This window comes from Hipposideros armiger, unplaced genomic scaffold (genome assembly GCF_001890085.2).
Source record: "Hipposideros armiger isolate ML-2016 unplaced genomic scaffold, ASM189008v1 scaffold_111, whole genome shotgun sequence".
NCBI classification, from domain to species: domain Eukaryota; kingdom Metazoa; phylum Chordata; class Mammalia; order Chiroptera; family Hipposideridae; genus Hipposideros; species Hipposideros armiger.
Genome location: NW_017731461.1, coordinates 1773574 through 1800189, shown reverse-complemented (window position 1 = coordinate 1800189; position 26616 = coordinate 1773574). Strand labels below are relative to the sequence as shown.

Genomic DNA, 26616 nt, shown 5'->3' with positions numbered 1-26616 from the left:
CACTTGTTTCGCTCTCTTCAAAACTCCTTGTGTGGTATAACATTCAATTCAGATGAGGCTGTAAATCAGCACCTTGTTCAGTTTTTCGCAAATAAAGACAGGTCCTTCTATGAATGAGGCATTATGAAGCTCATTGAAAGATGGCAAAAGGTTATCGAACAAAACAGGAAATATATCATTGATTGATCTTTGTTCTTTATATAAATAAATGACCTTCGAAAAACATAGACAAAATACGTCATGACTTTTTCGAAGAGACCCAATATCTATCTATCTGTCTCTCTATCTATCTCAGAAGAGCATGCTGGTACAGAATCATCTGGTAACTGAAATTACTGGAGTGGACAAGATCATCCAGAGAGAGTACGCAAAGTGACACGGAAACAGGGCCCAAGATCAAACTCCAGGTTTCATCAAATTGAAGGAATAAGGAGAAAGGGAACCTGAAAAGGACAGGTAGGAGGAAAATAAGAGGAATGCGGTATTATAGAAGCCAAGAGAAAATATTTCAAGGAGACAATGGTCTATAGTGACTAGTACAGTTGGGAGGTCCAAAAAAAATAAAAGATTAAAAATGTCCACTGGATTTATCAACGAAATCTTGTTAGTGACACTGGCAAAACAGTACTATGGGCAAAGTAGTAAGTCACTCCACCTCCCATAAAGCTGTTCCTGATCCTTCACAACCTGCATTGATCTTGCCCGTCTCTGAATGCCTCTGCCACTTGCTAGTTCATGGTATTCACACTGGCACTTAATCACATACGGTCTTTTACTATTATTCCAATACTTCACATATGTTAGTATCTTCTCTTCCCATATTATAAGCTCAGTGAGGCCAAGAACTATGAATATAATTACTTCCTTTTCCTGACAGCAGTGTTACTGAAGGTATGGCCCATGGACCTGTGCCAGTCCATGAACTGTTTTGTTATTAATCCATGATAAGGTAAGTACAGAAATAGAATAAGATTTTATAAACTTTTATAATAATTTGACAGAATAATTTTGTCTATTGAATCAAATAAAAAATTTCACCTTGTATTTTGTATGTTTTAAAATTTTTATTTCTCTAAGAATTTACTTTTATTACATTTTACAAAGGTATTTGTTTATTCATGATAGATTGAAGGCGAAAAAAAGGTCCTTAACTAGAGATATTTTGAGATGTGCTGCCCTAAAATCACCTAGTTCAGGGCTATGGATATAATTATTACCCAATCTTATGGGACTACAAGATATACAAATGTATGAATGAATGAATGAATGAATTTACCTATGACAGGAAAATAACCAGAAATAAAGAAGGGAAGAAAACAACCTTAGAATGTAACCACCATATAGAAAAGATAAGATTGAGAAATAGCAGCTTGTGAAAGCCAATCAAGTGCTCCAGGTTGTACCAGAAACTCGAGGAAGTGTAAATCAAAGGAGAGAAGGTCATTGTGGAAACCAGTTTAAAAAAGCAGTTTATTACAGAGGAAACTGTTTGATTCTACTGCCTTCTGGCATGGAAAAGTTATCTGAGAGAAGGCTGAGTTAGGCCACTGCTGCCCTGCCTCAAAGCTGGCAGGATGGCAGCTATACTGAATTAGGGAAGTCTGTAAGTGGCTCACTGAGGATGAGGCTCTCTGGGAGCAGGCTTCAGTGTAGAAATTATTTGGTTAAAAAAGAAGTTAGCTAAAAATTAGGCCTGAAGAAAGTAGGAATACATTGAGCATCATAATTTTAGAGAATGAGGAACTTCAGATATTTAGGTTGGAGACCCTGGGTTCTCAACCCTAGGCCCACAATCTCTTTATCAAAAGCCTCTGAGATAGCAAGTTAGGCTCTGTGTTGCTACTCACTGGTGTCATGGTGACAAGTGGGGAGGGTCCCCGTGGGCGCTTCAGCAGCTGCTGGGCATGTAGTTGGATGTTGGCTCCTCCATCTGATGCCCTCCGGCCAAGGGGGCCCATTCCATTCAGCAGCTGTAGGGTGGGCGGCTGTAACAGGGACTGCTCCTGTTGGAGTGGAGTGGGAAGGACAGAATGGTGAGGTGGGGGGAAAAGGAGAGAAAACAGCAATACTCTGATCTACTGAAATTAACAGATCCTTTGATTGTGATACAGACTAGAGAAATCTTCCCTCTCACCCAAGATGCTGTGCAAGAGAAATCATCCTTCTTTACAAGGAAACCCTTAAATCCTGGGGAAGGTCCCTCAAAGTCTCTCAGAGGAAGCTCAAACGTTTTTCTTCTGGGGCAAGCCCTCTCCCATATCCAGGTACCTTGTACTCAAGCTGCCCAGTTGGTTGCAGATTTTGCATGGGCAAAAGGTTGTGCATGAAGTTCATGTTAGGGGCCACCTGCAGGAACGGAGCCTGCGGGCTGACTCCAGGAAAACCAGGTAGGAGCTTCTGCAGATCTTCCATAACTTCCGTGCTGATAAGAAACAGGGTGACAGAGAAGCTTGGTTAATTTCTTATTCAAAAGTGCTACGTTCCCAAACTGATGAAACGGATTTAGTTTGGTACATTTTATTTTATTTTTCTCCTAAATGTGCATTTCTCTCTAGGATCCAAAAGCAAGTACATGGCCAGTGTATGGAATCTGGCTGTCTGCTACTTTACTATTTGGGCCTGGGGATCGCTATTCTTCACTGACCACTCATGTGAAACCAACAGCTCTGAGCCTAGAGGAAATACTGGCAGCAGTCCAGTTCAGGTTTGCAAAGCTGGGAGGTGACAGCGAGGTTCTGGAGGACACAGGCCACCCACTAAAACAATGGCTGCCCAAAGTGGCAACTGATTAACCAGGAAGAGAATGCAATTACTCCTGACAGGGCCGATAGGACAGGTAAGTAGTGGATGTGCAGGGCTGTTGTGCTCCAACAGTAGCATTTACAGCATATTTTAAAATAAGAGATCTTCCCACTAGCAGAGAGACACAGCTGACAGTGTTTGGAGACAGACTGTTCCCCTATTGCCTGTCTGAATGTAGGCTGAGAATGAGAAACATAAAGCAAGCAAATCAGCAGGCCTGGGGGGCTTTTTGGTAATCACTCAGAGAAGAGGTATAAGAAAACTAGCTTCTCCCCTAGTTGAACTCTCCAGAGAACTCTTGTCACAACCTTCTCTTCTCTGCGCAGTAAAGGGACTATCCAGACAAGAGGCAAGGATATTTTTAATGTTGAAAGTCTTCAAGTGTAGAACAAAAATGGAGAGCGGGCCTTCGGGACATTCCCCCAGTGTGAGGGCACAAGGAACATACTGAAGGCCTGTTTTGGGAAAACACTGGGAAATGGGCACTTATTCGGTGTGTCTGTGGATTCTTGTTCACTTATTTTAATTTGTAACATACATAAATCACATATCATTTGTCCTCACTTCCTAAATGAGTCTTGCATCATTAGGACATGTAGCAAACAACACTCTAGAAGCTGTGAAACTTGGATGAATTTTAAGGGTACTTTTACATGACTTAGATCAGGAGACCTCAATCTTTGTGGGCAAAGACACTATCATACCCTTCACCAAAGCACTGTAATTAACTAGCATGATGGTGGCTGTTGGCCCACCATCCACCAGGGACAGCTCTGTAATTCTGTAGTCCAATCAAGTCTGATCTACCAGGGACTCTGCACTGGGATACAAACACGTCTTGGCCACTGGATTAGACTTCATCTGGGAAATATAATAAAGTAGGAGAAATTTGCCATAGTAGGAACGCAAAGTCATGTGGGAATTCCTTCCCCTGAGTTAATTAGGACTGTTGGCCAGATACTTACCGTGGGTCAGCCACACCTACTGTGTGCCTCCTCATTGACAAATAGCGGACCAATGCTTCAGGGGAAGGCTCTTCACCCTCATCGCTGTCCAAGTTCACTGTCCCATCCGGCTGAGGTAGAGGGAAATACAATTGAATTAGAAATAAGAAGTAAGGAAAAGAAACAAGGATATGGGAATGAGAGTGGTTTCAGCTGTCAGCTATCAGCGGTTGCTACTTGCCTCCACAATTTGGTTCTCTGGGTTGATAAGCTGCACCTGAGGAACGCTAAGGTTCACAGTGGTCCCAGCCGGCTCCGCCTGGAAAGCAGTACATACAGAGACACACATACCCTAAACATTTGAGGGAAATGATAATGTTTCAAAGTATTCTTCGTTGCTAAAGTCTATGTTTCTACCTCTGAGTCTTTAGTTCCTCTGGCCTTAGAAGCTACAATAAAAAAGCAGTCTTTAGAGACGACAGTCTCTCTCAGTGATTTGCTGTTGCTTAAAAAATGAAAATTGCAACTGTTGTTGTCCATCTTGAGTACTTGAACACCCTTCCATCCTTTCTAAGAAAGGTTCAGATCTTTGCTTGACCTCTGACAAAAGAAGAAATGACAGATGGAGGGGACAGGGGTTGGGGGTACAGGAAACTCTCCTGACTTGAGTGAGCAATGGCTACCCATCTCCCTAACAATGCTACTAACAATGTTGCTGGTTCTGAATCAGGGCACCGCATTTATTGCCCACCTGGATATTGACTGGTGCTTGAAAGGCCATGGCTCGAGGCATACTAGGAGGTGCTCCGACGCGCAGGGTTTTATGTCTCTTATGTCGATCACACAGCAGGCTGTAGATTGCACTATAGTGATCATAGGCATCTGATCTTAATGACTACCAAGAGAGAAGGGAAAAAAGTAAACACCCCTGGTGAAATGACATGTAAATGACCAAACCCTTTCAACAGTAACATCAGAAGACCAAAGCACCTTTTTTCCAAGGCCCAGAGAGGGGCAGAGGAAGAACAGGAGGAAAACAAAAAGACCCAAGTTCCTCATAGTCACCAGATGGGAGGGGGTTTGGGGAGATTGGTGGAAAAGGTGAAAGGATTAAGCAGCACAAATTGGCAGTTACAAAATAGTCACAGGGATGTAAAATATAGCATAAGAAATATAGTCAATAAGATTGTAACAACTATGTATGGTGTGAGATGAATACCAGCTTATTGGAGGCTCACTTCATAAGGTATATACAATAGATGTCTAATCACTACATTGTATACCTGAAACTAACATAATATTGTATGTCACCTGTAATTGAAAACTATAAAAAAATTCTTCAAAAAGACTCAAGTTCCAGGAAAGAGAAAAAATTTAAAAAGCAGGACAGAGGGTGTACAGCTGCATCTCACTTTATTCTCTGTTCCTATAGAGATACCTGTAGTGTCCGCTCTTTGTCCAGTCCCATGTCCTCCATTGCCAAGAGGACATCCTCATTCAGGGGGTCCATCTGTCTTTCTTCCTTTAGTTGTTGGCATTCAGCTATTAACTGTAACACAATGAAAGGCAAGCTATCAAACCCCCAATTAGCCATGTTAAGACGACATATCATACATAATGAATAAGCTGTTCCATGCCCCCTAGCTTGGGATATTTTTGGCCTCAGACAAAGCCTAAGCAACAGAGCCCTGGGTACTCCCTGGGTACTCAGCTGTGAGCAGACAAGACCCCCATTTTCCTGAGCTCCTTGGGGCCTGGGATGGTCATAATGGTTTAAGTAAAGGTATGCTGTAGGAGCCACTGAACTAAGCACTGTTAAGCAAGAGGAAGGAGACATCTCCATGAGCTGCAGAATTGTGGGCTGCACCTCTCTTAAAAGCCAGGAAGGGACTGTGATTTGGGGACAAGTGGTACCACTCTTCTCCAACAACTCAGCTGGTCGAAAATCCCTTTTTTCACTCATTGCTTTAGTATTACATATAGTTAGTTCTCAGTGATGCCTTTTCAGGTCCTGGCTTGATTACAGTCTCATGCAAGAGATTCCTCTAGCTCTGAGAAGAGCTCCCTGAGGCAAGAGGCAGCCCCCTCACCCTGTCAAAGTTGGGATCGGCGTCCCCTAGCTTCATCCACTTGTGCTTGCAGATCTGCTCCATCGAGAGGCGCTTGCTGGGGTCCAAAACCAGCATGTGGCGGATCAAATGCTCACATTCTGCAACAGACAAAAGGGCCTTTAGTCTCCGTGAGTCAGGCATCAGTGGGGCTGCCTCTGGTGAGAAGGTGAGCGAGGAGACTTTCAAGCTCCTTGCTTCTAATTTGTCTCTCTTGCTCCTTGATCCTTACCTATGTCACTGCTTACTCCACAAGGGACTGGGCAAAGGCAAAAGAGGTGGTGAAAGAGAAATTCAAATCTGGTAGTCTGGTTAATACCTTTACTAAAAGTCTGATTACAGAAAGTCTGGGGATAATGCATGGATTTCACTTATTTATATTATGTACGGCCCCACTCCACACAATTATGAAGAGTTGAATGTCCTCAAAAGAGACGCAGTGTCTTATTAATAAGGTCCTCAAAATAGTGAGTTCTTTCTTCCTATATGTTTTACTATGTGCAAACTAACGCTTTGGCTTAGGTGACCAAAAGCTCTCTTCAACACAGGGCACTGGGGGCCGGCCAAGTGGCTCAGTTGGTTAAGAGTTAGCGTAAGAGTACAAGCTCTGAGCAACAGTGCCGCTGGTTCGATTCCTACATGGTCCATTGACGCTGCACCCAAGCTGAGCTGCCAACAGGTGGCAGGATGGCTCAGCTGGTGAGAGCACGTGCTCCTAACAACAAGACTGCCTGTTCAATGGTGGGCTATGCCCGCCCACAACTAAGACGGAACTCGGCACCTTGAGCTGAGCTGTCACCCGGATGGCTCAGTGGATAGAGTGTGTGCTCAACAACAAGGCTGCTGGTTCGACTCCCGCATGGGATGGTGGCTATCCCCACCCACAACTAAGATTGTAACACAGCACCTTGAGCTTAGAGGCCACGAACTGCCGCCGGGCAGCCAGATGGTGACTGGCGCCCTCCACAACTAAGATTGAAGAACAACAACTTGGCTGGTCCCCCTCCCCAATTCCCCAATTAAAAGAAAACAAAACAAAACCAAAAACTTAGGGCATTAAAATTTCTAATGCTTCGAGGTGGGGGGAGAGAGGCACAGGCACAGGAGGCCTCCCAACAACACACTGGGACTGTCTGCTAGCCTTATTTATCATTTTCTCAATGTTTAAACATTCATACAATGGACTCTGAGCAACGGATTCAGATAAACAGATATTTCTCTCTGAGAGCTCATACTACATAATATATTGCAAAGAGAATGACGGATTCAAAATCAAGAAGCCTATATTTTGATTTCATAACCACCCTTTATTTCTAAGCTTTCTCATCTGTAAATTGAGGATATTGGGGATGATGTGGTAGTAGTGCTTGTGATAAAGATGGTGGTGATGATAAAAATAGCAGTATTAACACTATCCTGAGCACTTTAGTTATTATCGCATTTAATCCTCACAGTGATCCTAGGAAGAAGGTATTATCATCACTCCTATTTCAGAGATGGAAAAAACGAGGCACAGAGGAGTTAAAAATCTTGTCCAAGGTCACATGGTAAGTCAGATTTCACACCAGACAGTCTTGCTCTTTGGCTGGTGCTCTTACCCACATGCTATATTGCCTCTGTACTGCACAGAGCTGTGGACAGGATCCAAACTCCTGAGCCATTCATTTAACATCTTCACCCAAGACACCATCATTTCTCCCTTAGACTATTGCAAAAGTCTCCGAACCAGTCTTCCTGCTTCCTCCAGTCTTGCTCCTTTATAGTCTGTTCTTCACAGAGAAGCAAAGGGGCTTTCTAAAACATAAATCTGCGCATATTACTACCTTGCCTTCAACTCTGCAATCTCTTCCCATAGCCCTCAGAATAAACTCCAAATTCCTGGGTCTACAGTCCCGAGCCTCTGTCTCCGACCTCATCCCCTGCCACTCTCCCCGTGGCTCACTGAGCTCCAGCTGCAATGGCGTTCTTCCTAGCCTGTGCACATGCTTAGCACACTCTGGTCGACTGACCAACAAACCTTTACACGTGCTGTTTCCTTCAGTTGCAATGGCAGCTCCTCCGACCTTCACATGGCTGGCTCCTTGTCATTTAAGTAAGAGCTTAAATGTCACTTCCTCAGAAAGCGCCTCCCTGGCCACCTAAAGTAGGCCTCCAGTCACTCTCTATTACATTACACTAATTTTCTTCACACTTACGGCTTCTTTGTGAAACAAGCTTATTTATTTACTTACTTGTTTAATGTCTAACTTCCCCGTCACAATGTAAGGTCCATGTCTTTCTTACCACTGTTTCCAGTACCAAACCTCCAATCCCCCAAAGATGGTTATCACACCTAATAGGAGCTGAATAAAAAGCTACTGAATAGATGAACAAATAAATATTTATTGAATATTTAATCAAATGAGATTGAATTTGTGAAAAACGCTTTTTAAAATTCTAAAACTCTGTAAGATATGGGTTTAAAAATTTTATTTATTTTATTATAGCTGTCTTGAAAACAAAACTGGCCAGTAACAATAATAAATCATTGCTAATTTCAAAAGACTTCATATATAAGGCACTGTGATTATCAACTTTATTTCATTTAATCTTCACAACCTTAAATTCTAATTTTATTAGAATGCTATTATTAGCATCATTTATAGAAGAAGAAACGAGTTAACGAACTCAACATTGCAAAGTAATGTTGAGCTGGGACTTGACAGCTATGCTCTTGACTACCCTGTTATAGATCTTCATTCACATAGATAGAAATTCAGTTTGCTCTGTTTTTCCAGAGTGACTTCAACCCTGCAATCCCACAATTTCTACATCATTTGGCAAACACCATCTATATTACCATCTGGAAAGGAACACTAAGGGTAATTAAGGAAAATTACTCTTAATTTTAAATTTACTCTACCTTTAAAAGAAAATACAATAAAGCGAAGTCCCTATACTTAGAGGGCATTAATTTGTTCTTGCTTTGTGATTAAAAGTATATTCAAATACAGTGTAGATCCTAAAGCCTGAAGTTCCTACATCTCTAAAAAATAGAGTAAATGCTATCTATAACATTAAGCTTTTATTATATGTTTCCAGAGTAGCAAGAATAGACCCCACGATTATAGCATCTGTATAGGTTATAAATATCATTGACGTGCACCTTTATGATCTGCAATTACTTGAGGAAAAAAAATGTTTTTAATTTAGAAAGTTGCTAAAGCTGAAGACCCCTGTGTAGGGAGAAGGCCTGGGCCTGATTCTAAAGCTCTGAAATTGTTGTTAAGACCTCTAGATGGCACTCTTCTGTTTTCTTTTGGTTTCCATACAGCATTTACTGCATAAAAGGTAACCACATTTAGTCCTGATTCAGATGACCAAGGCAGAATGACGTTCAATTACAGGCTTGATTTAAAACAGAGATTTACAAAGACAATTTCCTTAAATAAAAAGTAAATCAACACTACTATAATATGTCCTGATTAGAAGACATATCCAGTTCATTTTCAGGATCTTGAAACCTCTAGTCATCCATCCATAGCCATATTTTGTGGTCTCAGATGCCTTGAATGATCCCCAGAAAAATGCAAACGAGAGCTTATACACAAAACTTTGCATACAATCTTAGGCTGTCCAAGAAGCCCCAAAACGTGTGCCATAGATCATCTAGGTGTCTACAGGTCCCAGGTTAAGAACCCCTGGTTGCACTGACCATACTTAAAGGACCTCATATGCCCTACATAATATCCAGCATGCAAAGGAACAGCAATCTAATACTTTTCATATGTTGCACAGATGGTAAAATATGACAAAATGCAGAAAGCCAGAGTATTATCACCAACTCATACTCCCTAGGTGTCATATATGGCTCATGACGTTAAATTCAAAGTAGATTTGAACGCACCGTTCTACATAAAATATGGAAAGAGGGTGAAAACAAAGGGAATAAATGCTCTCAAACCTAATAACAGAATCAACCACAGAACAGTCAATAAAGATAAGTGGAAAGATGGGGCCTCAGATCAAAAAGTATAAACATCAACTTTTCCAAATGCCAAGAAGTAGTCTCAAGTTTAATGTCAAAAATGACTCCATCACTTGTTCCTGCCCAAAAGACAGAGCCTTTGATACTGAATGGAAATGAAGCACCTTGGGCAGTGCAGGAATATTCTTGTGTGTGCCAGAGGAGCAGCTTCCTTCAGAGGCTGCTTTCATTTGCTGCGCGCAAGACGCCAAGCGGTCTCCGCAGTGAAAATCACTGTGGGCCCATGAAACTTGATACGCCAACAGAATGTTAACTAGAGGATGCGCAGCTCAGGCCCTGCCCCGGGGCGCTGACAGGCATTTGGATAACTGTGGAGAGAGAGCTGCTGCTGTGTGGGCAGCATCCTAAAATGGGAATTACGCTGAGGTTACCAGTGTAATTCCATCTAAGAACGGCTAGGTCTTAACATCTTTTTTCCCTTTCTGACCTTGATAATAAACAGCTTTCTCTAAGAGGTTGAAAGTATTTGGCCGGAGGGGCAAAAACTAAAGGACGGGGAAGGGGAATTAAAAACCAAATTCACCAAAGATAGATAGCAGTAATTGTGTCTCCAGTTCCCGGGCTATAAGAAGAAACAGAATAACTTAAAAAAGAATTTCCTGACTAAAACTTTGAAAACATGCTACCTGAAGAAAGGTTAAAGGCAATAAGGCTGATTTATCTTGGAGAAGAGAAGGTGTAGGCAGGAAGGAGCACACTGGGTATTCAAGTATCTGAAGGGTGTTTATAAAGAAGACAAAGTGGATTTATACTGTGCTGCTCCAGGGGCCTGAATCTGGAATAATTAGGAAATAAATTCAATTTCGGGAAAATCGTTCTAATTATTAGAGTTGATCCAAATTACTGGACGAGGGTCCTAGGTACCCTTAGGAGAACTAGAGGGGACGTCAAATGGGCAGGGCCATACCTGGAGCAGAGCGAATTTTATCCATTTTATATAGATCAGTGTTCTGAGCAAGATCTCCCATGAAAATCTGAGTCCAGAAACAAATGGACAGGATGAACTCCTTGGTCCCCTCTAAAAACCACGTAACTGTGGAAAGGGAATGATTTGTCCTGTGAAATAGTGTACTTATTATCACTAGAAATGTTTAATCAGAGATTGGCATTCGTTATTAAAAGGGCTCCCAGCATTAGGTGTGAGGAAAACTGGGACTCCTTTAAGGATGAAGACTGTGTCTCACTGACTTGTGTGTATCCCCAGTACCCACTATAACACCTGATATGAAACAGGCCCTTAAAATGCCAGTCATACTGGACTAGACGGCTGCTACAATTCCTTCAAACTTTAATAAACTGATTCTAAGAATCCACAATAGAATAGGCATTCCCCATGCTTCAAGCTAGAAAAACCAGACAACTATCATTTTACACAGGATTGAGATGTTTGGGGGCCAAAGCCTGAATCAGATGGTTTACAGGCTCCCCTTGTAGCTTTACAGTTCTTTGTCTCACGCAGGGGGCACTTCCTTGCTGATCTTTTCTGGGGCTATACCGAATAACCTGTAAGTCAGATCACCACTTGAGGAGACATCTGCCATGTGGTCATAGCCATAGTGTCAAGGTTATGATCCAACAAACCAAAACAACTCTTGGCAGATACCTGTTCTCCATAAACCCTGTGGATTCAACTGAAAGTGTTAATAATGCATCTTTAGCATGTTAAAGAGGCTGACAGTGAGAAAAAGACAAAGAAAAGAGTAAAAAAACAACACAGGGAAGGAGGGAATGCAAGATTAAAAGAGCAATTCTTCAAAAAAATACTATTTAATAATATTTACTAACATTTATTGAGCACTTGTATGCTAGATAGAATGCTATAAACCCTTTATGTTCATTTAATTTAAGCATTTAATTCAAACACCAACTTTTATTATTTATTATATCCATTTTATAGATGAAGAAATTAAAAATCAGAGAAGATAAGAAACTTGACCAAATAATAAGAGGCAAAGCCAGAATATAAATTCTGCTCAGTCTTACTCCAAAGCCAGAGTTCTATAGTACCTAAAATAAATAAATTATTGATGTTTTAGGTAGTAGCCAGCATATCTTGATAAAAACAAATCAAATCAATTTCATTCCTCTTCTAACAGATCAAATGCCATGTGATCGCCATAGGTTCCATCATGATAGAGTCATCTACAAGCCAAGTTTATAAAATATGGGCTAGGTAAATTCATGGTCAGAAGACTGAGCTAACTGGAAAACAAAGTTAAGGGGAAATGGCAAGTTGGATTAAGATGATTTGAGAAGGCAGGAACATAATGGTGAGGATTAAATGCACTACAGAAAAGTGAACTTAATTTATATACACTGCTTGTTGCATGGTGATGAAGACTGTGATGGAAGGCTAGAAACAACTGGTGCCCCCAGTCAAGGAATCACAGACAAGGGGAAGGGATAGGTGGAAATTTAAGAAACTGGATCATCAGAATCTTCAGGCTGATCCTATAATGGAGGGAATGCCAACTGTCCCTTGAAACCCTTCATGTGATGCCAAAGTATGGGACTTGGCAAAGCAGTCATTTTCAGCTCTGTGGGCAGAGGAGTGGTCTGAAAGAAACGAAGTCATAGATTCTTTTGACCACATATAACTGCTTTGAGCTGGGGAAACAGAAGACATCTGTGTGCCAGGAGGCATGGGAAGAATGCATGGAAGAAGCAATTACCCAGGAAATTCACGTTTTTTACAGGTGCTAGGAGGAAGGGTATGGTCTGGTTTCTCGTGTACTCTTTCCAGTAAATACTAGGTGTGTTCAAAGATAATTCCAAAGCACTCAGCCCAACAATCTTTATTTTCAATAATTTTAACAAACTTCTTAATAATGTTTAATTCTCCAGAACAATTCAAATTTCAAAGATGGCTCTATTTTTCTCAAATCTTAAAATCCAAGGAGGAAACAAATAAATTGGTTATTAAGTTTCTAAAACATGTTTCCCTGGAAAATGAGTAACTTTATAATTTTTTTAAAAAGGTTAAATGGCACTAAAGTCTTAAGCTTTTCAGAACAAGGATACTATGTGCTATCCTGCCTGATTCTGTTATCTATTCACTTAGTCCAGCTCAGGTGGCAGTCTGGGAGAGAAATGATACTATTATGGCAGACAAGTAGCACAAGATTGATAAATGGTCTGCAACAACAATCTCTGGATGGAGCAACATGGCTTTGTTAAGAGTCTACACCATTACTTTTTATGTTCTGGACTTACAAATGTTTGTGATCCAGAGCTCCTTTTTAATGCTGTCTGCCTTTTCCAAAAAAGAATAACCATGCATAAAAAAACATGCTGGTTTTCTTAATGAAAAGAAAATAAAGTCTGTCATAATGTCCTGATGCTGACATAATCATGGCTAACATAGTGTGACTATCTTGCTATGCCATGATCCCTATAGAAATAATTTAAAAGTATATTCAGAAGAAATCACAGGTGTTTTTGCCAAGACACCTTCTTTTGGTAAGAAGCTGGCCAGAGTTAGGAATCCTCAACTCTGCTTATGGACTGAGTCCTAGAAATGACATTTTAAAATATGTCTGGGGAAATCCTGTCATTGTCAGCTGTCAGCTAAAGTCAAACCTATTTTACATAATGACTATTTTAAAACCTAAAAAACACAGACGAATGGTCCTAAAATAGGACATTTCTATGTATAAATAACATACACCAAATGTGCTATCCTATAGATGAATTCAGAGATTGCATAAACGTTAAATAAAATCATACAAAATACAAATTCTTTTGTTGCAATGAAATTCTGTTATATTGGATATTGTTAGAACAATGGTGCTATAAGGATTGGAATATTATTACTCTGTAAATTAAATTTTGATATATTACTGTTACAATAGAAATATATAAACGTTTCTAACTTGCAAGTTAAGGGACTTTATTTGAAGTAACAGTCAATATCACAATTTTACACAACCAAAGAAAATACATAATCTTGGAATTCACTGTAATGGAACTTAATCTATAAGTGTTGGTTGTAATAAGATTTGACTCATAAAAAATCAGCACTGAGATCAGTGCCGCTAACACAACGGCACTGAGGAATAAAACGTCGTATTTTGAAGCCATTTGCTTTTAGTTCTTTTGGGAAAGAAGAATGGGAATCCCAGTACTGAGTCTTCAGTAAACTTCCTGGAAGGATAATCTGACAGCGAGGCAGCAGACAAGAAAACGCAGAGTTCTTGATTTAAATACAAATCCCAACACCACTGTTTTCTGCAAATTATTATCAGAGTGTTCTAGTTTAGAAATAAAATTCCTTATAAGTACATCCTATGAGACACTTCCTGTGACTGAATACAGAGGCTGAGGGGAGATGGCTTGTCACAATTTAGCAAATAAAGATAGAGCTGATGAGAAAAGCTTCTATTAGGAATAAATAAACAGGCTGAGAGGCTTTCTCTTCAGTTTTAACAGTATCAACCTGAGGTAGACTGAGGAGAAAACAAGGGTTTGACCCATATATCTCCATTTATTTGAAAAATAACACCACTTTTGAACTTTATTTTCAACAGGTTCTCTAGGTGGCTGCAATGATCTGAGAATTAAGATTCAGATTAGGAGATGCTGGCTTAAAGGCTGGCGATAGCCAACTTTTACCTCTAGCCCCAACCTTGAAAAAATGCTGGCACGCTACACTGTCGCACTAGAGGCTGTCCAATTTGCAGTTAACATATTTAAAACAAAAACTGGTTGCTTATACTATCATATCATACTATCATATCATATTTTTAAGTCCTAATATCAATCATAGAACAAAATTCTGGCTTAGTTTTACTCCAGTATAATATACAGTACTTGACACTAACTCTTTTTTCAACAAATAATCCAGATGTAGATGGACAAATATATCTATTCTAGGACTCTCCTGATACTTAGAACAACTTGGCAGATGTGTATTTACTGAGAATTAAAATACAATCAAAGACAGTTTCTGAACACAGACTGAGGGTTCAAATCTCAGCTCTGCCACTTACTAGCTGTGTGATTCGGGGTAAGTGATTTACCCTTACTATGCCTCAAATTTCTTATCTATCAAGTGACAACAGTAGGCTACTTCACAGGAGTGTTCTGAATATTAAATAAATAAGTTAATGCAACAGTGTCTGGTACATAGAAAGTATTCAATGAATGTGAGCTATTATCCAAATCTCTGGCGTCCTTCCACTCAGAACTTCTTTCCCTTCTCCGTTTTCCTCCATAGGGTTACCACAATAAGCTAGGGGACAGTTTGCTTACAAAAAGGGTAATATTAAAGAGGGCAGGACCAGTATTTAGCCGCTGATTTTCTATTATATAAGGTAAAATCATGGAGATGGTTGGGGAGGTGTGCCTAACTCTGAAGCAGACCTAGCCCCTTTGCTGACATCATTTGTGACTTCTACACTCACTAACAGGAAAGCACTGCCCAGATTGTCTCCCTTGCTGTGCAGTGCACCTCAAAAAGGCGTAAGAAAACTGCTTTGAGGACTCTGAGCCCCTGAGTACATGGAGACTGATGGGTGAGCTACTTTCATCTCCTGTCCTATTCCCTCTAAGCAAGATGCTTTTAGCCGAGCAAGACGTTGTGTGCTTCTTGATGAGTACTCCAATCAGGGCAGAGTTGTTTGCATCTTAGTAGAAGCTTTTTGGCAGGAGCTGCACAGTACAGGCTCCATCAAAAGCATTATGTAAGTCTGGGGCTTGCATTTCCAGTGATAAAATGCTTATGCAGTATTACAATTAATTAAGTCACAATGAAGTCTAATCAATAAGGACTCAAAATTATTTTCCACAAGAGATCTCTATGCACTTGCCGTCACTGCAGTTTTTTCACTGTAAATTAATTTTCCTTCAGTTAAATAAATGACTGATCTTACTCTATTCGCTAGCAGTTAGTATGATTGGTGAGTAAGACAGACTAGGCTTTAAGAAGTAGGCTTCTGATGGTTTTTAAAAATATATTAGTAGGGAATGAGTTTGGTGTTAATGAAATTTAAGTTGTTGGCTTCCCACAGTGGGAGCGGGAGTCAGAGAAAGCATCTGCTAACACATGTGGCCAGGCCAGTCCATCTTGCAACAGTTAAAAACAACAAGTTTCCACTCAACTTCCAATCCTCGTGTAATTCAGGCTCAGGGTTTTACCTAATTGCTCTCTGGGATGCTCTGAGAAGTTTAGTCCAAAAACACTGGGTTATCCAAACTTATTTTACTTAAGTCTTTTTAAAACTACAATAGAGTCACTTGAGCTTGTCATTTACATAACCATGTACATAAAACCGATTAATAATTCACATCATCAGTGAGTTACCCAACACGTCAATAATTAAACACAAGAGTCTGATGTAAGAGTTTACAGGTAAGTGGTGATGATTCAGTTTGTCTTTAAAAAATATTTACTGAATGTTTATACCATACCAGGCGCTGTCAGGTTTTATGGAAGTTACCTTCCATAAAACACATGTGAAACACAGTTCTGATATAAAGGAGTTTACATTCTAGGGGAGAAAAGAAGAAGACATACATAATTATAAAATTAGGTGGTATAAAATCAATTCGGCTTCCAATAAATCCTCTTTTAAACTTATACCTGTCATTCCAACTTGAAAGTATTTCTTTAGTATATGTCAGGATGCCCATAAAGAGAAGCTTGTTATCAAACAAATAAGAACTAGGCATAGAAATATCCACTAATTGTGAGGATACTTCATTCCACACATTACTGACAATAAAGAGAGGCTTAGCATTCTTGAACTAACTGTCCATTTGTATTCCATGGCCTCCCACACAGCTGTAGATACTCTGGAATTCAACATGGCTAGAAGAAGCTGGCCTGGAAGGCCTTCCCCACTTTGCCTCCCAAGTGCTAATTTAGAAAACTATACCAGCTTTGCTGGAGTTTCTAGATCCTTTTGGCAGAAAAATGGATAAACTCAGCTCAAGTCCATGACAAGAGCCTGAGAAAGGAAAGGATCTTGTTCTTTCGGACTTCGCTTGACCACATTACCTTCTTTAATACAGCAGTAGTGGACCTAACAGGCTGCAAAGTAGCCTGTTAGAATATAAAGAATTCACTCTATCTAGGCCTAGTGATGTGCAACTGTGTCCAGAAACTAGAGGTTTGTGCAGAAAAGGGACTCTAGGGACACACTAGGTTTCCTTCACATGAAGCCGAAACTTTATGGTACGTGAAGGACGTTTAAGCTAAGAAAAGCCTAAACAACCTTATGAATTCATTTCCTCCTATGCCTTATGCTATTGACAGCATTCTCTGCGGGCTTTTGGGATTCAGGCCTATGAGAGAGATCGTACCGGTAACATAGCAATCATCTATTCAAGTCTCAGATTGGGTGGTTTCTCACTTTCTACACTTAAAACTTGTATCCCTGACCAGCCGAGTGGCGCGTTGGTTAAGAGCTGGCTTGGGACGCCAGCTCTGAGCAGCAGGGCCCCAGTTCGGATCCCATATGGGGGCCAGTGACACTGCCCTCTACAGCTAAGATGGTTAACAACAGCTCGACCTGGAGCTGGGCTGCCATGAGTCGCCGGCGACGGCGCAGGCTGCAGCCCCTGCTGCAGTGGGTTGCCATGGGCTACCGTGTGTGGCCAGTGTGAGCGGCTGGCAGCCTGTGTGAGCTGCCAAGAGCCGCCGTGAGCGGCCAACCAATGGCCGGTGACTGATCTGCCTCACCCAGAAAGAGCTCAATGATAATACCAACATGGGCCAGTGAAGCAATGTCCTCTAGTTAGACTGAAGAACAAAAAAACGACAGCAACTTGTCTGTTCCCCTTCCCCCGATTCCCCAGTGCTGTTCCCCTCCCCCAATTTCCCAATAAAATCTTTAAAATAAATAAATAAATAAATAAATAAATAAATAAATAAATAAAAACTTGTATCCCTATTTAGGGAATTACTTGTCTGGGATTAAAAATTAATGGAATTAAATATAGTTAAATGCTATATAGTTTATTTCCAAGCACTAACAGACAATGTGGTTGACAGCACCGTTAGCTATTTTACCAGCATCCGCTATCTGAAGCCAGCTCCAGTAAGGCTTGAATAAAAATCTTTGCCATGATGCAAGGGGGTGGGGGTGTAGGGCTGAGGGGATCCAAGCTGCTCACAGGAAATACTGTGGACACTAGAAAAGCAGAGGAAGTGGTTTGTTTATTTTGCCCTTTATTTGCAACAGTGTGGTGTAGTAGAACAAATGCTAAATATGAGTACTGACTTAGTCACTTATTACTTGTGTGGCTTAGGCAAGTCAACTAATTTCTTTAAACTTCGGCTTCTTAAACTTCATTGGCAAAATGATAAAATAATATGTGTCCATACCAATTCCAGAGTACAGTTATATACCTCAAGTTAAATCAATATAGGAAATATTGCATACATTCGAAAGCCCTACAGAAATGTAAATTACTGTTATTAATATTATTATTTGAAAACGAGTGTACACTCTGGAGGAGTTTTGGTAGTTAGCATTTTAACAAACCTATGGATGCATTCATTCACTCATTTTTAACAAATATTTTGCCCTAAGCTCTGGGAATATGGCAAGAAACAAAACCAAAATTGTATTACAGTCAAGAGGCAGTGGGGGTGGGGTCTGGGGACACAATAAACAAATGATGTCAGGTAGCGGAAAGTGCTATGAAAAAAAATGAAGCAGAGGTACGGAAAAAGGATGATGAGGGGAGTCAGTAAAGGCCTCTCTGAGGGGACATTTAAGCAGAAACCTCAAGAGAGGTGAGGAAGCCAGCCATGCAAATATTTGAGGGAACAAGAATGTGTGTGTTGGCAAGTCTGAGAAATACCAAGTACGCGTCTGTGAGTGTGGAGCTCAGAACCTAAGGTGAAAATGAGATTAAAGAAGGGGGCCAATCACAGTTGTGTCTTGTAGGCCATAATGATAATGGCTTTTAAAATTTCATTACAAGTGCAAATGAAAGCCACTGGAGGGTTTAAAGCAGGATTCCATTTACTATCTACTTACTATTTACTAAGTCCTATCACATGCCAGACACTGTGCTAGGCTATAGACAGTGAGAGAGGAGGGGGAATCGAGGCTAGTTTCAGCCTTGGTCACATGGTGATATCATTCACTAAGATAGGGAACAAAGTATAGAGCAAATTTGGGGGGTGGGGGAGTAAATTCAGCTTTGAAAATGTTTCCACTGATGTGAACTCAAGGCGTGAAAGTGAAGCTGGTCAGCAGCAACTGGTTGGATATAACAGCCTTTCATCCCGGAGGAGGGGTCTGGGCCAGAGCGTTAATGGAGCTTTAATTGGGGACTGAACATCACAGCAATTTCTGAAGGCGTGGCAGTAAGAGTAAGTAAGATGGCTCAAAAGAAAAGACTTAAAGTATGAACCGAGAAACCTCGTAGAGAAGACTAAGAAGGTGTATCCAGAGAGACAGGAGGAAAACTGAGGAATGTGGTGTCCGTGTAGTAATGAGAAAAAAAGTATTTCAAAAAGTAAAGAGTGACTCAACTATAAAAAAACAAACAATTCGATTAAAAAATGGGCAAAACACTTGGATAGACACATCACCAAAGAAGGTATACAGATGGTAAATGTGCATATGAAAAAATTCTCATCATCATCATACATCATTAGGGAATTACAAATAAAATAATGAGATACCACTACACACCTATTAAAATAGCAAAAATCGAAAGCACTGATAACATAAAAAACTGGCGAGGATGTGGAACAGGAACTCTCACTCGTTGCTGGTGGGAGTGCAACATGGTACAGCTACTTTGGAAGACAGTTTGGTGGTTTCTTACAAAACTAAACATACTCTTATCATACAACCCAGTAATCACACTCTTTGGTATTTATCAAATGATTTGAAAACTTATGTCCACACAAAAACCTGCATATTACAGAAACCTGCATGTTTACAGAAGCTTTATTCATAATTGCCAAAACTTGGAAGCAACCAAGATGTCCATCAGTGTGTGACTGGATGAATAAACTGTGGTACGACCAGACAATGGAATATTATTCATTAAAAAGAAATGAGCTATCAAGTCATGAAAAGACATACAGAAACCTTATATGGATATTACCAAGTAAAAGAAGCCAATGTGAAAAGGCTACATACTTATATGAGTCAACTACATTACATTTCGGAACAGGCTAAAATATGGAGCCAGTAAAAGGGTCAATGATTACCAGAGGGTAGGGGAAGGCAGGGCTGAACAGGCATAGAGAATTTTTAGGGCAGTGAAACTGCTCTGTATGATACTATAATGGTGGATACACGTCATTATTATTTGTCCAAACTCATAGAATGGACACTGCTGAGGGAGCCCTAATGTACACTATGGACTTTGGATGATAATCAGTGCAGTGTCAATGTAGTGATCGACTGTAACAAACGTTCTACTTTGGTGCAAATATTGAAAGCAGGGGAGGCTACGGGTGTCAGTGGACAGGGGGCATATGAGAACTCTGTACTTTCTGTTCAATTTTCCTGTAAACCTAAAACTGCTCTAAAAAATAAAGTTCATTTTTTAAAAAAGGAGGTAAGGAGACTGGTGAAATGCTAAATCTAGCTGGGCATTCATTATGCTAAGACTGAGGATATCCAGTTGACTATGACAAGATCACAGGTAACTCCGGCCAGAGCAATCTACAGGACCCATTCTCTGCTTACTTTTTTTTCCTTTTTAAAGATTTGATTGGGGAATTGGGGGAGGGAAACAGCGCTGGGGAATCGGGGAAGGGGAACAGACAAGTTGCTGTCCTTTTGCTCTTCAGTCTAGTTGTGGAGGACGTCGCTTCACTGGCCCAAGTTGGTACCATCATTGCGCTCTTCCCAGGTGAGGCAGTCGCTCACCAGCCATTGGATGGCCGCTCACAGAGGCTCACGCAAGCTGTCAGCCAACCCCACACAGCAGCCTACGCCATCGCTGGCGACTCACGGCAGCCCAGCTCCAGGTCGAGCTGTTGTTCACCATCTTAGCTGTAGAGGGCAGTGTCACTGGCCCTCATGTGGGATCCGAACCGGGGCCCTGCTGCTCAGAGCTGGCGTCCCAAGCCAACTCCTAACCAAAGCGCCACTCGGCCGGCCCTCTCTCTGCTTACTTTTATAGTAAAACTGTAAAGAGTTGTGTCTATTTCCTGTCTCTATTCTCTTTCCATTCCTTTTCCGTTGTACCCACATGAATTAGGTTTTTCCTCTTGCCCCTCCACCAAAACTGTTCAAGATCCTCGATGATCTCCAAAATCTAAATCTAATATTCAGCTCTCAGTCACTTTACTTGACCTACCAGCAACACTCCCCACAGTTCCTCATTCCCTCTTCCTTGAAATACTTTCTTCACTTGTTTTCTAAGACAGCAGATTCTCTGGCCTCCCTCACGAGCCATTTCTATGCTGACCCCGCTTCATCTTCCTGACCTCTGAATATCACTGTGTTCCAGAGGTTAATCCTTGGAAGTCTTCTCTTCTCTATAATCACTGCCTAAAAAATGACCCCATCTCATAGCTTTAAATATTATCTATACCCTGATGATTCCCAAATGTATATCTCTAGCCCATAACTCTAAACTAAGTTACAATCCTATATTCAACTGCCTACGCAATAGCTCAACTTAGATGTCTAATGGGCACCTCAAGCTAACACATCTAAAACATCTCTCCAAAATGTAAGTATTCTTCCCTAGCCACTGCCATCTCAGTTAGCAATAAATCCATCCTTCCAGTTGCTCAAACCCAAAACCCTGGAGTTACCTTTAATTACTCTTTCCCTCACAACAAATCCAACATAAATGTTGGTGAAGGTAGCCTGCCTAGGTTCAAATTCTAGTTTCGCCACTCTAGCTGTGTTATCTTGGGAAAATTGCTAAATATCTCCTGGCTTCAGTTTTATCACCTGTAAAAATAGGAGTGATATTCTTAAGTATCTCACAGGGCTGTTAGAATAATTAAATGAGTTAATGTTTGTTAAATGCTTTGTACATTGTCTGCCACACAGTACATAGTATCTCTTGAATCTGACCACCTTTTCCCATCTACACCCCAGTACGGGAACTAGCTACAAATCTCTCTCATCTGGATTACTGCAAACATCTGCTACTAACTATAGGTCTCCCTCCTTCAGCCCTTGAACTTTTCAAGCAACACAGGAGCCAAAGTGATTTATTTTTAAAACCAAAAGTCACCACAAAATTCTTCAATTGTATGTTTGAAAAATTTCATTAATAAAAGTCAGAAAAAAACCCCCATAAAAGTCAGATTATGTCATTCATTTGTCTCTATGCTCTGATCCTTTGCATTTCACTCTGAGAAAAAACTCAGATCTTTCCATTGACTGACTAAGCTAAGTCCTCAAACTAAGCTCTCCCTTGCCTCTCTTACCTCATCTGTCCTGTCCCTGTTCCTCACTCCTTTCTGGAGCCTCCATCCGTTTCCTTAAACACTCAAGCAAGTTCCCTCTGCCGGCAAAGCCCGTCCCCAAACTGCAAAACTCACTCCCTCACCTTCTTTAAGTCTTTGCTGAAATGCCGCTTTTTCAGTGAAGGGGTTCCCTGATCAGACTTTTTAAAATAACCTCCCACCCACCATCCCTAAACCTCCTTCCCTACTTATTTCTCTCACAGCAGTTATCACTAGCTGATATTAAGTAATTAATTCTAAGAAGACTTTATTTATTCTAGAACACAATTCCCATGTGCCTATGCTTTGTTGCCCACCCAAGTGGATATACGCTTTGTTATTCATTAAAATTAAAATATGATTAAGCAAAACTAAATAGATTGTTTACTACACTGTCTCTAAAATGTTCTTTTTATGTGCATATATTGGGTCGTCAGGAAAGTCATGGTGTATTTTTCTGTTTTTCATGCAAAACTGCGTCATGACTTTCCCGACGACCCAATAAATGGTGATAAAACACTGTAGATTCTGGATATCTGGGATCTGTTTGCAGTGTTAATTCTTTCCAAGAGCTACTTATCCTACTAACCACTCATTTAAAAAATACTTTTTTAGGGGCCAACCAAGTGGCTCAGTTGGTTAACAGCATGGGCTCTGAGCAACAGGGTCACCAGTTTGATTCCCACATGGGCCAGTGAGCTGCGCCCAAGCTGAGCTGACACTGTTTCCAACAGGTGGCAGGATGGCTCAGCTGGTGAGAGCACATGCTCCTAACAACAAGGTTGCCGGTCGACTTCCACATGGGATAGTGGGCTATGCCCACCCGCAACTAAGATTGAACATGGCACCTTGAGATGAGTGCCTGGGAGCTGCCAATGGGCGGCCAGATGGCGACTGCACTTGGAGCTGAGCTAGCTGTGTCCTCCACAACTAGGACTGAAGGACAACAACTTGGCTGTTCCCCTTTCCCCAATTCCCCAACACTGTTACGCTTCCCCAATTCCCCAATAAAATCTTTAAAAAAAAATTTGTGTCTGGGGAATAAATGTCATAGAAGTAGAATATGTAGTAGCAGCAAGACTAAGGTGCAAAACTGGCTTTATCCTTGGCATTTATTACATTTCAGCGGGGCCCCAATAAATGGAAATATCCTAAAAGGGGGCGTGGGAGGGGCTGAAGGACAGGGGTGAAATAGGAATATTTATTGCCTTGCTACCATGTGATGGGCCTATTGACTCTTTACTTACACTATTTAATTTGGTCCTCATAGTAAAAGCCCTCACAAAACTGTTAGCCATTTATAGATGAAGAAACTAAAGCTCAGACAGACTTATAATCTGTCATGCAATATGAGTTGCCATGTGCAGAGTCCAGAGCCAAACTCAGATAAACTCAGCAGGGCTATCTGATGCTAAAGCCTGCACACTGTTTCTATAGAACCTTGCCTCCGGAGGTACCAATTCAGAAAACTGAACTATGAAAGGTTGTTAAATGGGCCATTTATACCCCATCAACTCAATTCCTAGGACAACTTAACACATCTCACTTTTCATGAACACATTCACAGCTGTGTGCTGGCGACTCCCTTACCTGTGGACATAAAAAATGGGATGCGGAACTTTCCACTCAACACCCGTGCCCGCAGATTCTGCAGTGTGCTCCCATCAAATGGCAGGGCACCACACACGAGCACATAGAGGACGACTCCAAGGCTCTGCATCCCAAACAGAGAGGACATACAATTAATCGCAGCAGAGGAAACAAAAGGGGCCATTGTAGTATGTGTCTGAGGATGATGTGAGTCATGCACAAGATAATGGTATAAACTTTTCCTCTTTTTTTTAAGAAGAATAATATGGGGCATTGTCAAGGCCAACCATCTTTAGAATAGTTAACATTCTTCTTTGCTCCCAGACGTTAATTTTGGGTAACATATCTAGAATTTCTCTCAGTACTCATCCTCTAGGAAGAAGGCAGTGGCAACAACAGAAAGAATCTCTGTTCTTGACAAGGGCACCCATCCAAGCTTGCCCTTGTTTTTTTGTTGTTGTTGTTGTTGTTTTTTACAGATTCAAAGGGGGATTTGGAAATCTGTGGCTCAATCCGTAAGACAAGTGCTGGGGGAAAGACTTTATACAAAGAATTGGGAATTCAAAGAACAGGTGAGCAAGGTTCTAATTCATATCCAGCATTCTGTGCCATCCAGGATGAGGACAGAGTCATCAATCAAGGGTAACTACCGCTCGGGGGCACAAGAGGAGGCAGTTACATACCCAGATGTCCACTTTGGGCCCATCATATTCCTTTCCTTCAAAGAGTTCAGGTGCAGCGTAGGGAGGGCTGCCACACCAGGTCTTCAGCAGCTGCCCAGGAGTGAAAAGGTTACTGAAGCCAAAATCTAGAAAGGCAAATGAACATAACTCACGTTACCTTAATCCAGCAAATACTAGTTTCTAGTTACCAGGAGAAAGGTTCTGAGTCATCAAGTTTAAATATCCAACGTGAAAAGAGAACATTTAGAAATTATATAACCAGCCACTTGGACTTAAAATAATAGTGAAATAGAGATATAGATGAGCTGGAATACAAAAGACACCCGGTTAACTAAAAGTAAACATGATTGGTTTGTCAGCAAAATCAGCATAAAAACCTAGGCTGAGTGAGGCGAGTGGTACTTGTTCCTTTAAGAAGAAAATTTAATTCGGATGATGACTGATGTTAAGACCACATCAGAATCATAAACACATGTAACCCTACTCAAATGGACCCCAAATTTTCATATTATTTTTACTTCTTACACATTTATGACCACTAGAGACACACTGACTTAAGAAATTAGTCAAAGTGACAGTATTATTTTTAAGGTGGCTTATTCAAAATAAAGAATATGCAACGTATTTACAAACTGAACAAAGAATGGTTACATTTTAACTTCGACCTCCCTTGTGCTGCTTCCCCATTCTTTTCTCCGCCTCCCGCTTTTTAAAGTGGGAGTAGATGGGAGATGGGAGGGGTGAGGTTTGGGGAGGAATACACAATAAGACAAGGAGCAAGGGTGACAGGCCAAAGGACAGCGAGCGGCTGACTTATAAATACTTTTCTGTGTGTAAATATCTGTCTGAACACCTGGTATGTGTGACGGGTTAGAACTCCCTCTTGCCCCAGACCGACCAGTGGTCACAGCATCTGAAAACGCTGAGCACCTCCCCACTCTCTCAAACGTTCCTCCCTCTCCTAGTTTTACACATTGATAACGCTGTCTCCTTTTGTATTTGCTTTTCTTTCTACCTTCTATAGAAGGTATTTTCCAGTTAGGCATATGCTGATTTTGACTGTCTCCCGGCAGCTACATTTTCTAAGGCCTAACTCTTCTGGTCCCACAGCTTCCACTATCATTTGTTTGGTGATAATTCTCCAGATTTATCTCTCTGACCCTGGTGCCAAACCTTAAGCTCCTGACACGAACTTCTAATACTTGCCTGGAAAGAAACACCTCAAACTCACCATGTTCCAAAATCAAACCTGCTCTTCCCGTGAGGTTCCCGTGGTCATTAAGGGCATTGCCATCTAGTTACTAGGAGCACTGGAGTCATCTTTCCTTTCTTCCTCTCACTTCCCATTTTAAACTGGTAAAAATTTTACTGCTTCTATCCTGTCTTGAATCCATCTCCTCCTTTCTTTTTCCATTCCTACCATCTCAGTGCATACTCTTACCATCTCTGACCTAGACTGATGCTATTGCTTACTACCTGTACCTATTTCATCTCCCTGTAAGTCTAAGCCATCCATTCAGAGCACAGTGAATGTTACACAAATCACATTGTTACCTCCTTACTCAAAGATATTTCGTGGCTCCCTCCTGCTTACAGAATAGTCTACCATATTTTGCCGTGTATATAATGCGCTCCCGTGTATAATGCACACCCACGTTTTTGGCCCAAACTTTCAGGGAAAAGAAACCTTTTGTTCTAATTTTTTAATTCAAATTTTTATTTGTTTACATTTAGGTGCTTGTTTTTTGTATTATAAAGGTATTTTAGCATTTATTTTTTAATATATTACGGTACAAGAAACTTTATGTAACAAATAATTACAAAACACAAGAACAGATACAAGATAGAAGAAATCTTATGTACCGGTAATAAATTTACAATATTTACGCATCATAGAAGGCCAAGAACTCTTTGTCGTTGCAAGTTTGTCATAAGCTCAACAAAACCGATTATCTAATTCCAGGGTATTATTTTGCATATGGATATCGTTATTGATTTCTGGAGTTACACTTTTAACTCATAAGCATAAATAAAAGAATTAAAAACATTTATATAGATACGGAATTAGTACTATCCA

General features: G+C 40.8%; 1 protein-coding gene across 2 annotated transcripts in view; it reads right to left on the bottom strand.

The window, feature by feature from the left end:
• The window catches only part of SIK3 (SIK family kinase 3), a 281901-nt gene that overhangs the window by 29168 nt on the left and 226117 nt on the right, over positions 1-26616 (bottom strand). For both annotated transcript variants that reach the window (XM_019647420.1, XM_019647421.1), the window contains exons 4-12: positions 24540-24664; positions 23857-23980; positions 5837-5955; positions 5185-5295; positions 4498-4641; positions 3988-4065; positions 3768-3877; positions 2269-2422; positions 1848-2003 (exon numbers count right to left, since the gene is read on the bottom strand). In XM_019647420.1, the coding sequence (XP_019502965.1) occupies positions 1848-2003; positions 2269-2422; positions 3768-3877; positions 3988-4065; positions 4498-4641; positions 5185-5295; positions 5837-5955; positions 23857-23980; positions 24540-24664 (1121 nt within the window). The remainder of the gene's footprint in view (positions 1-1847; positions 2004-2268; positions 2423-3767; positions 3878-3987; positions 4066-4497; positions 4642-5184; positions 5296-5836; positions 5956-23856; positions 23981-24539; positions 24665-26616) is intronic.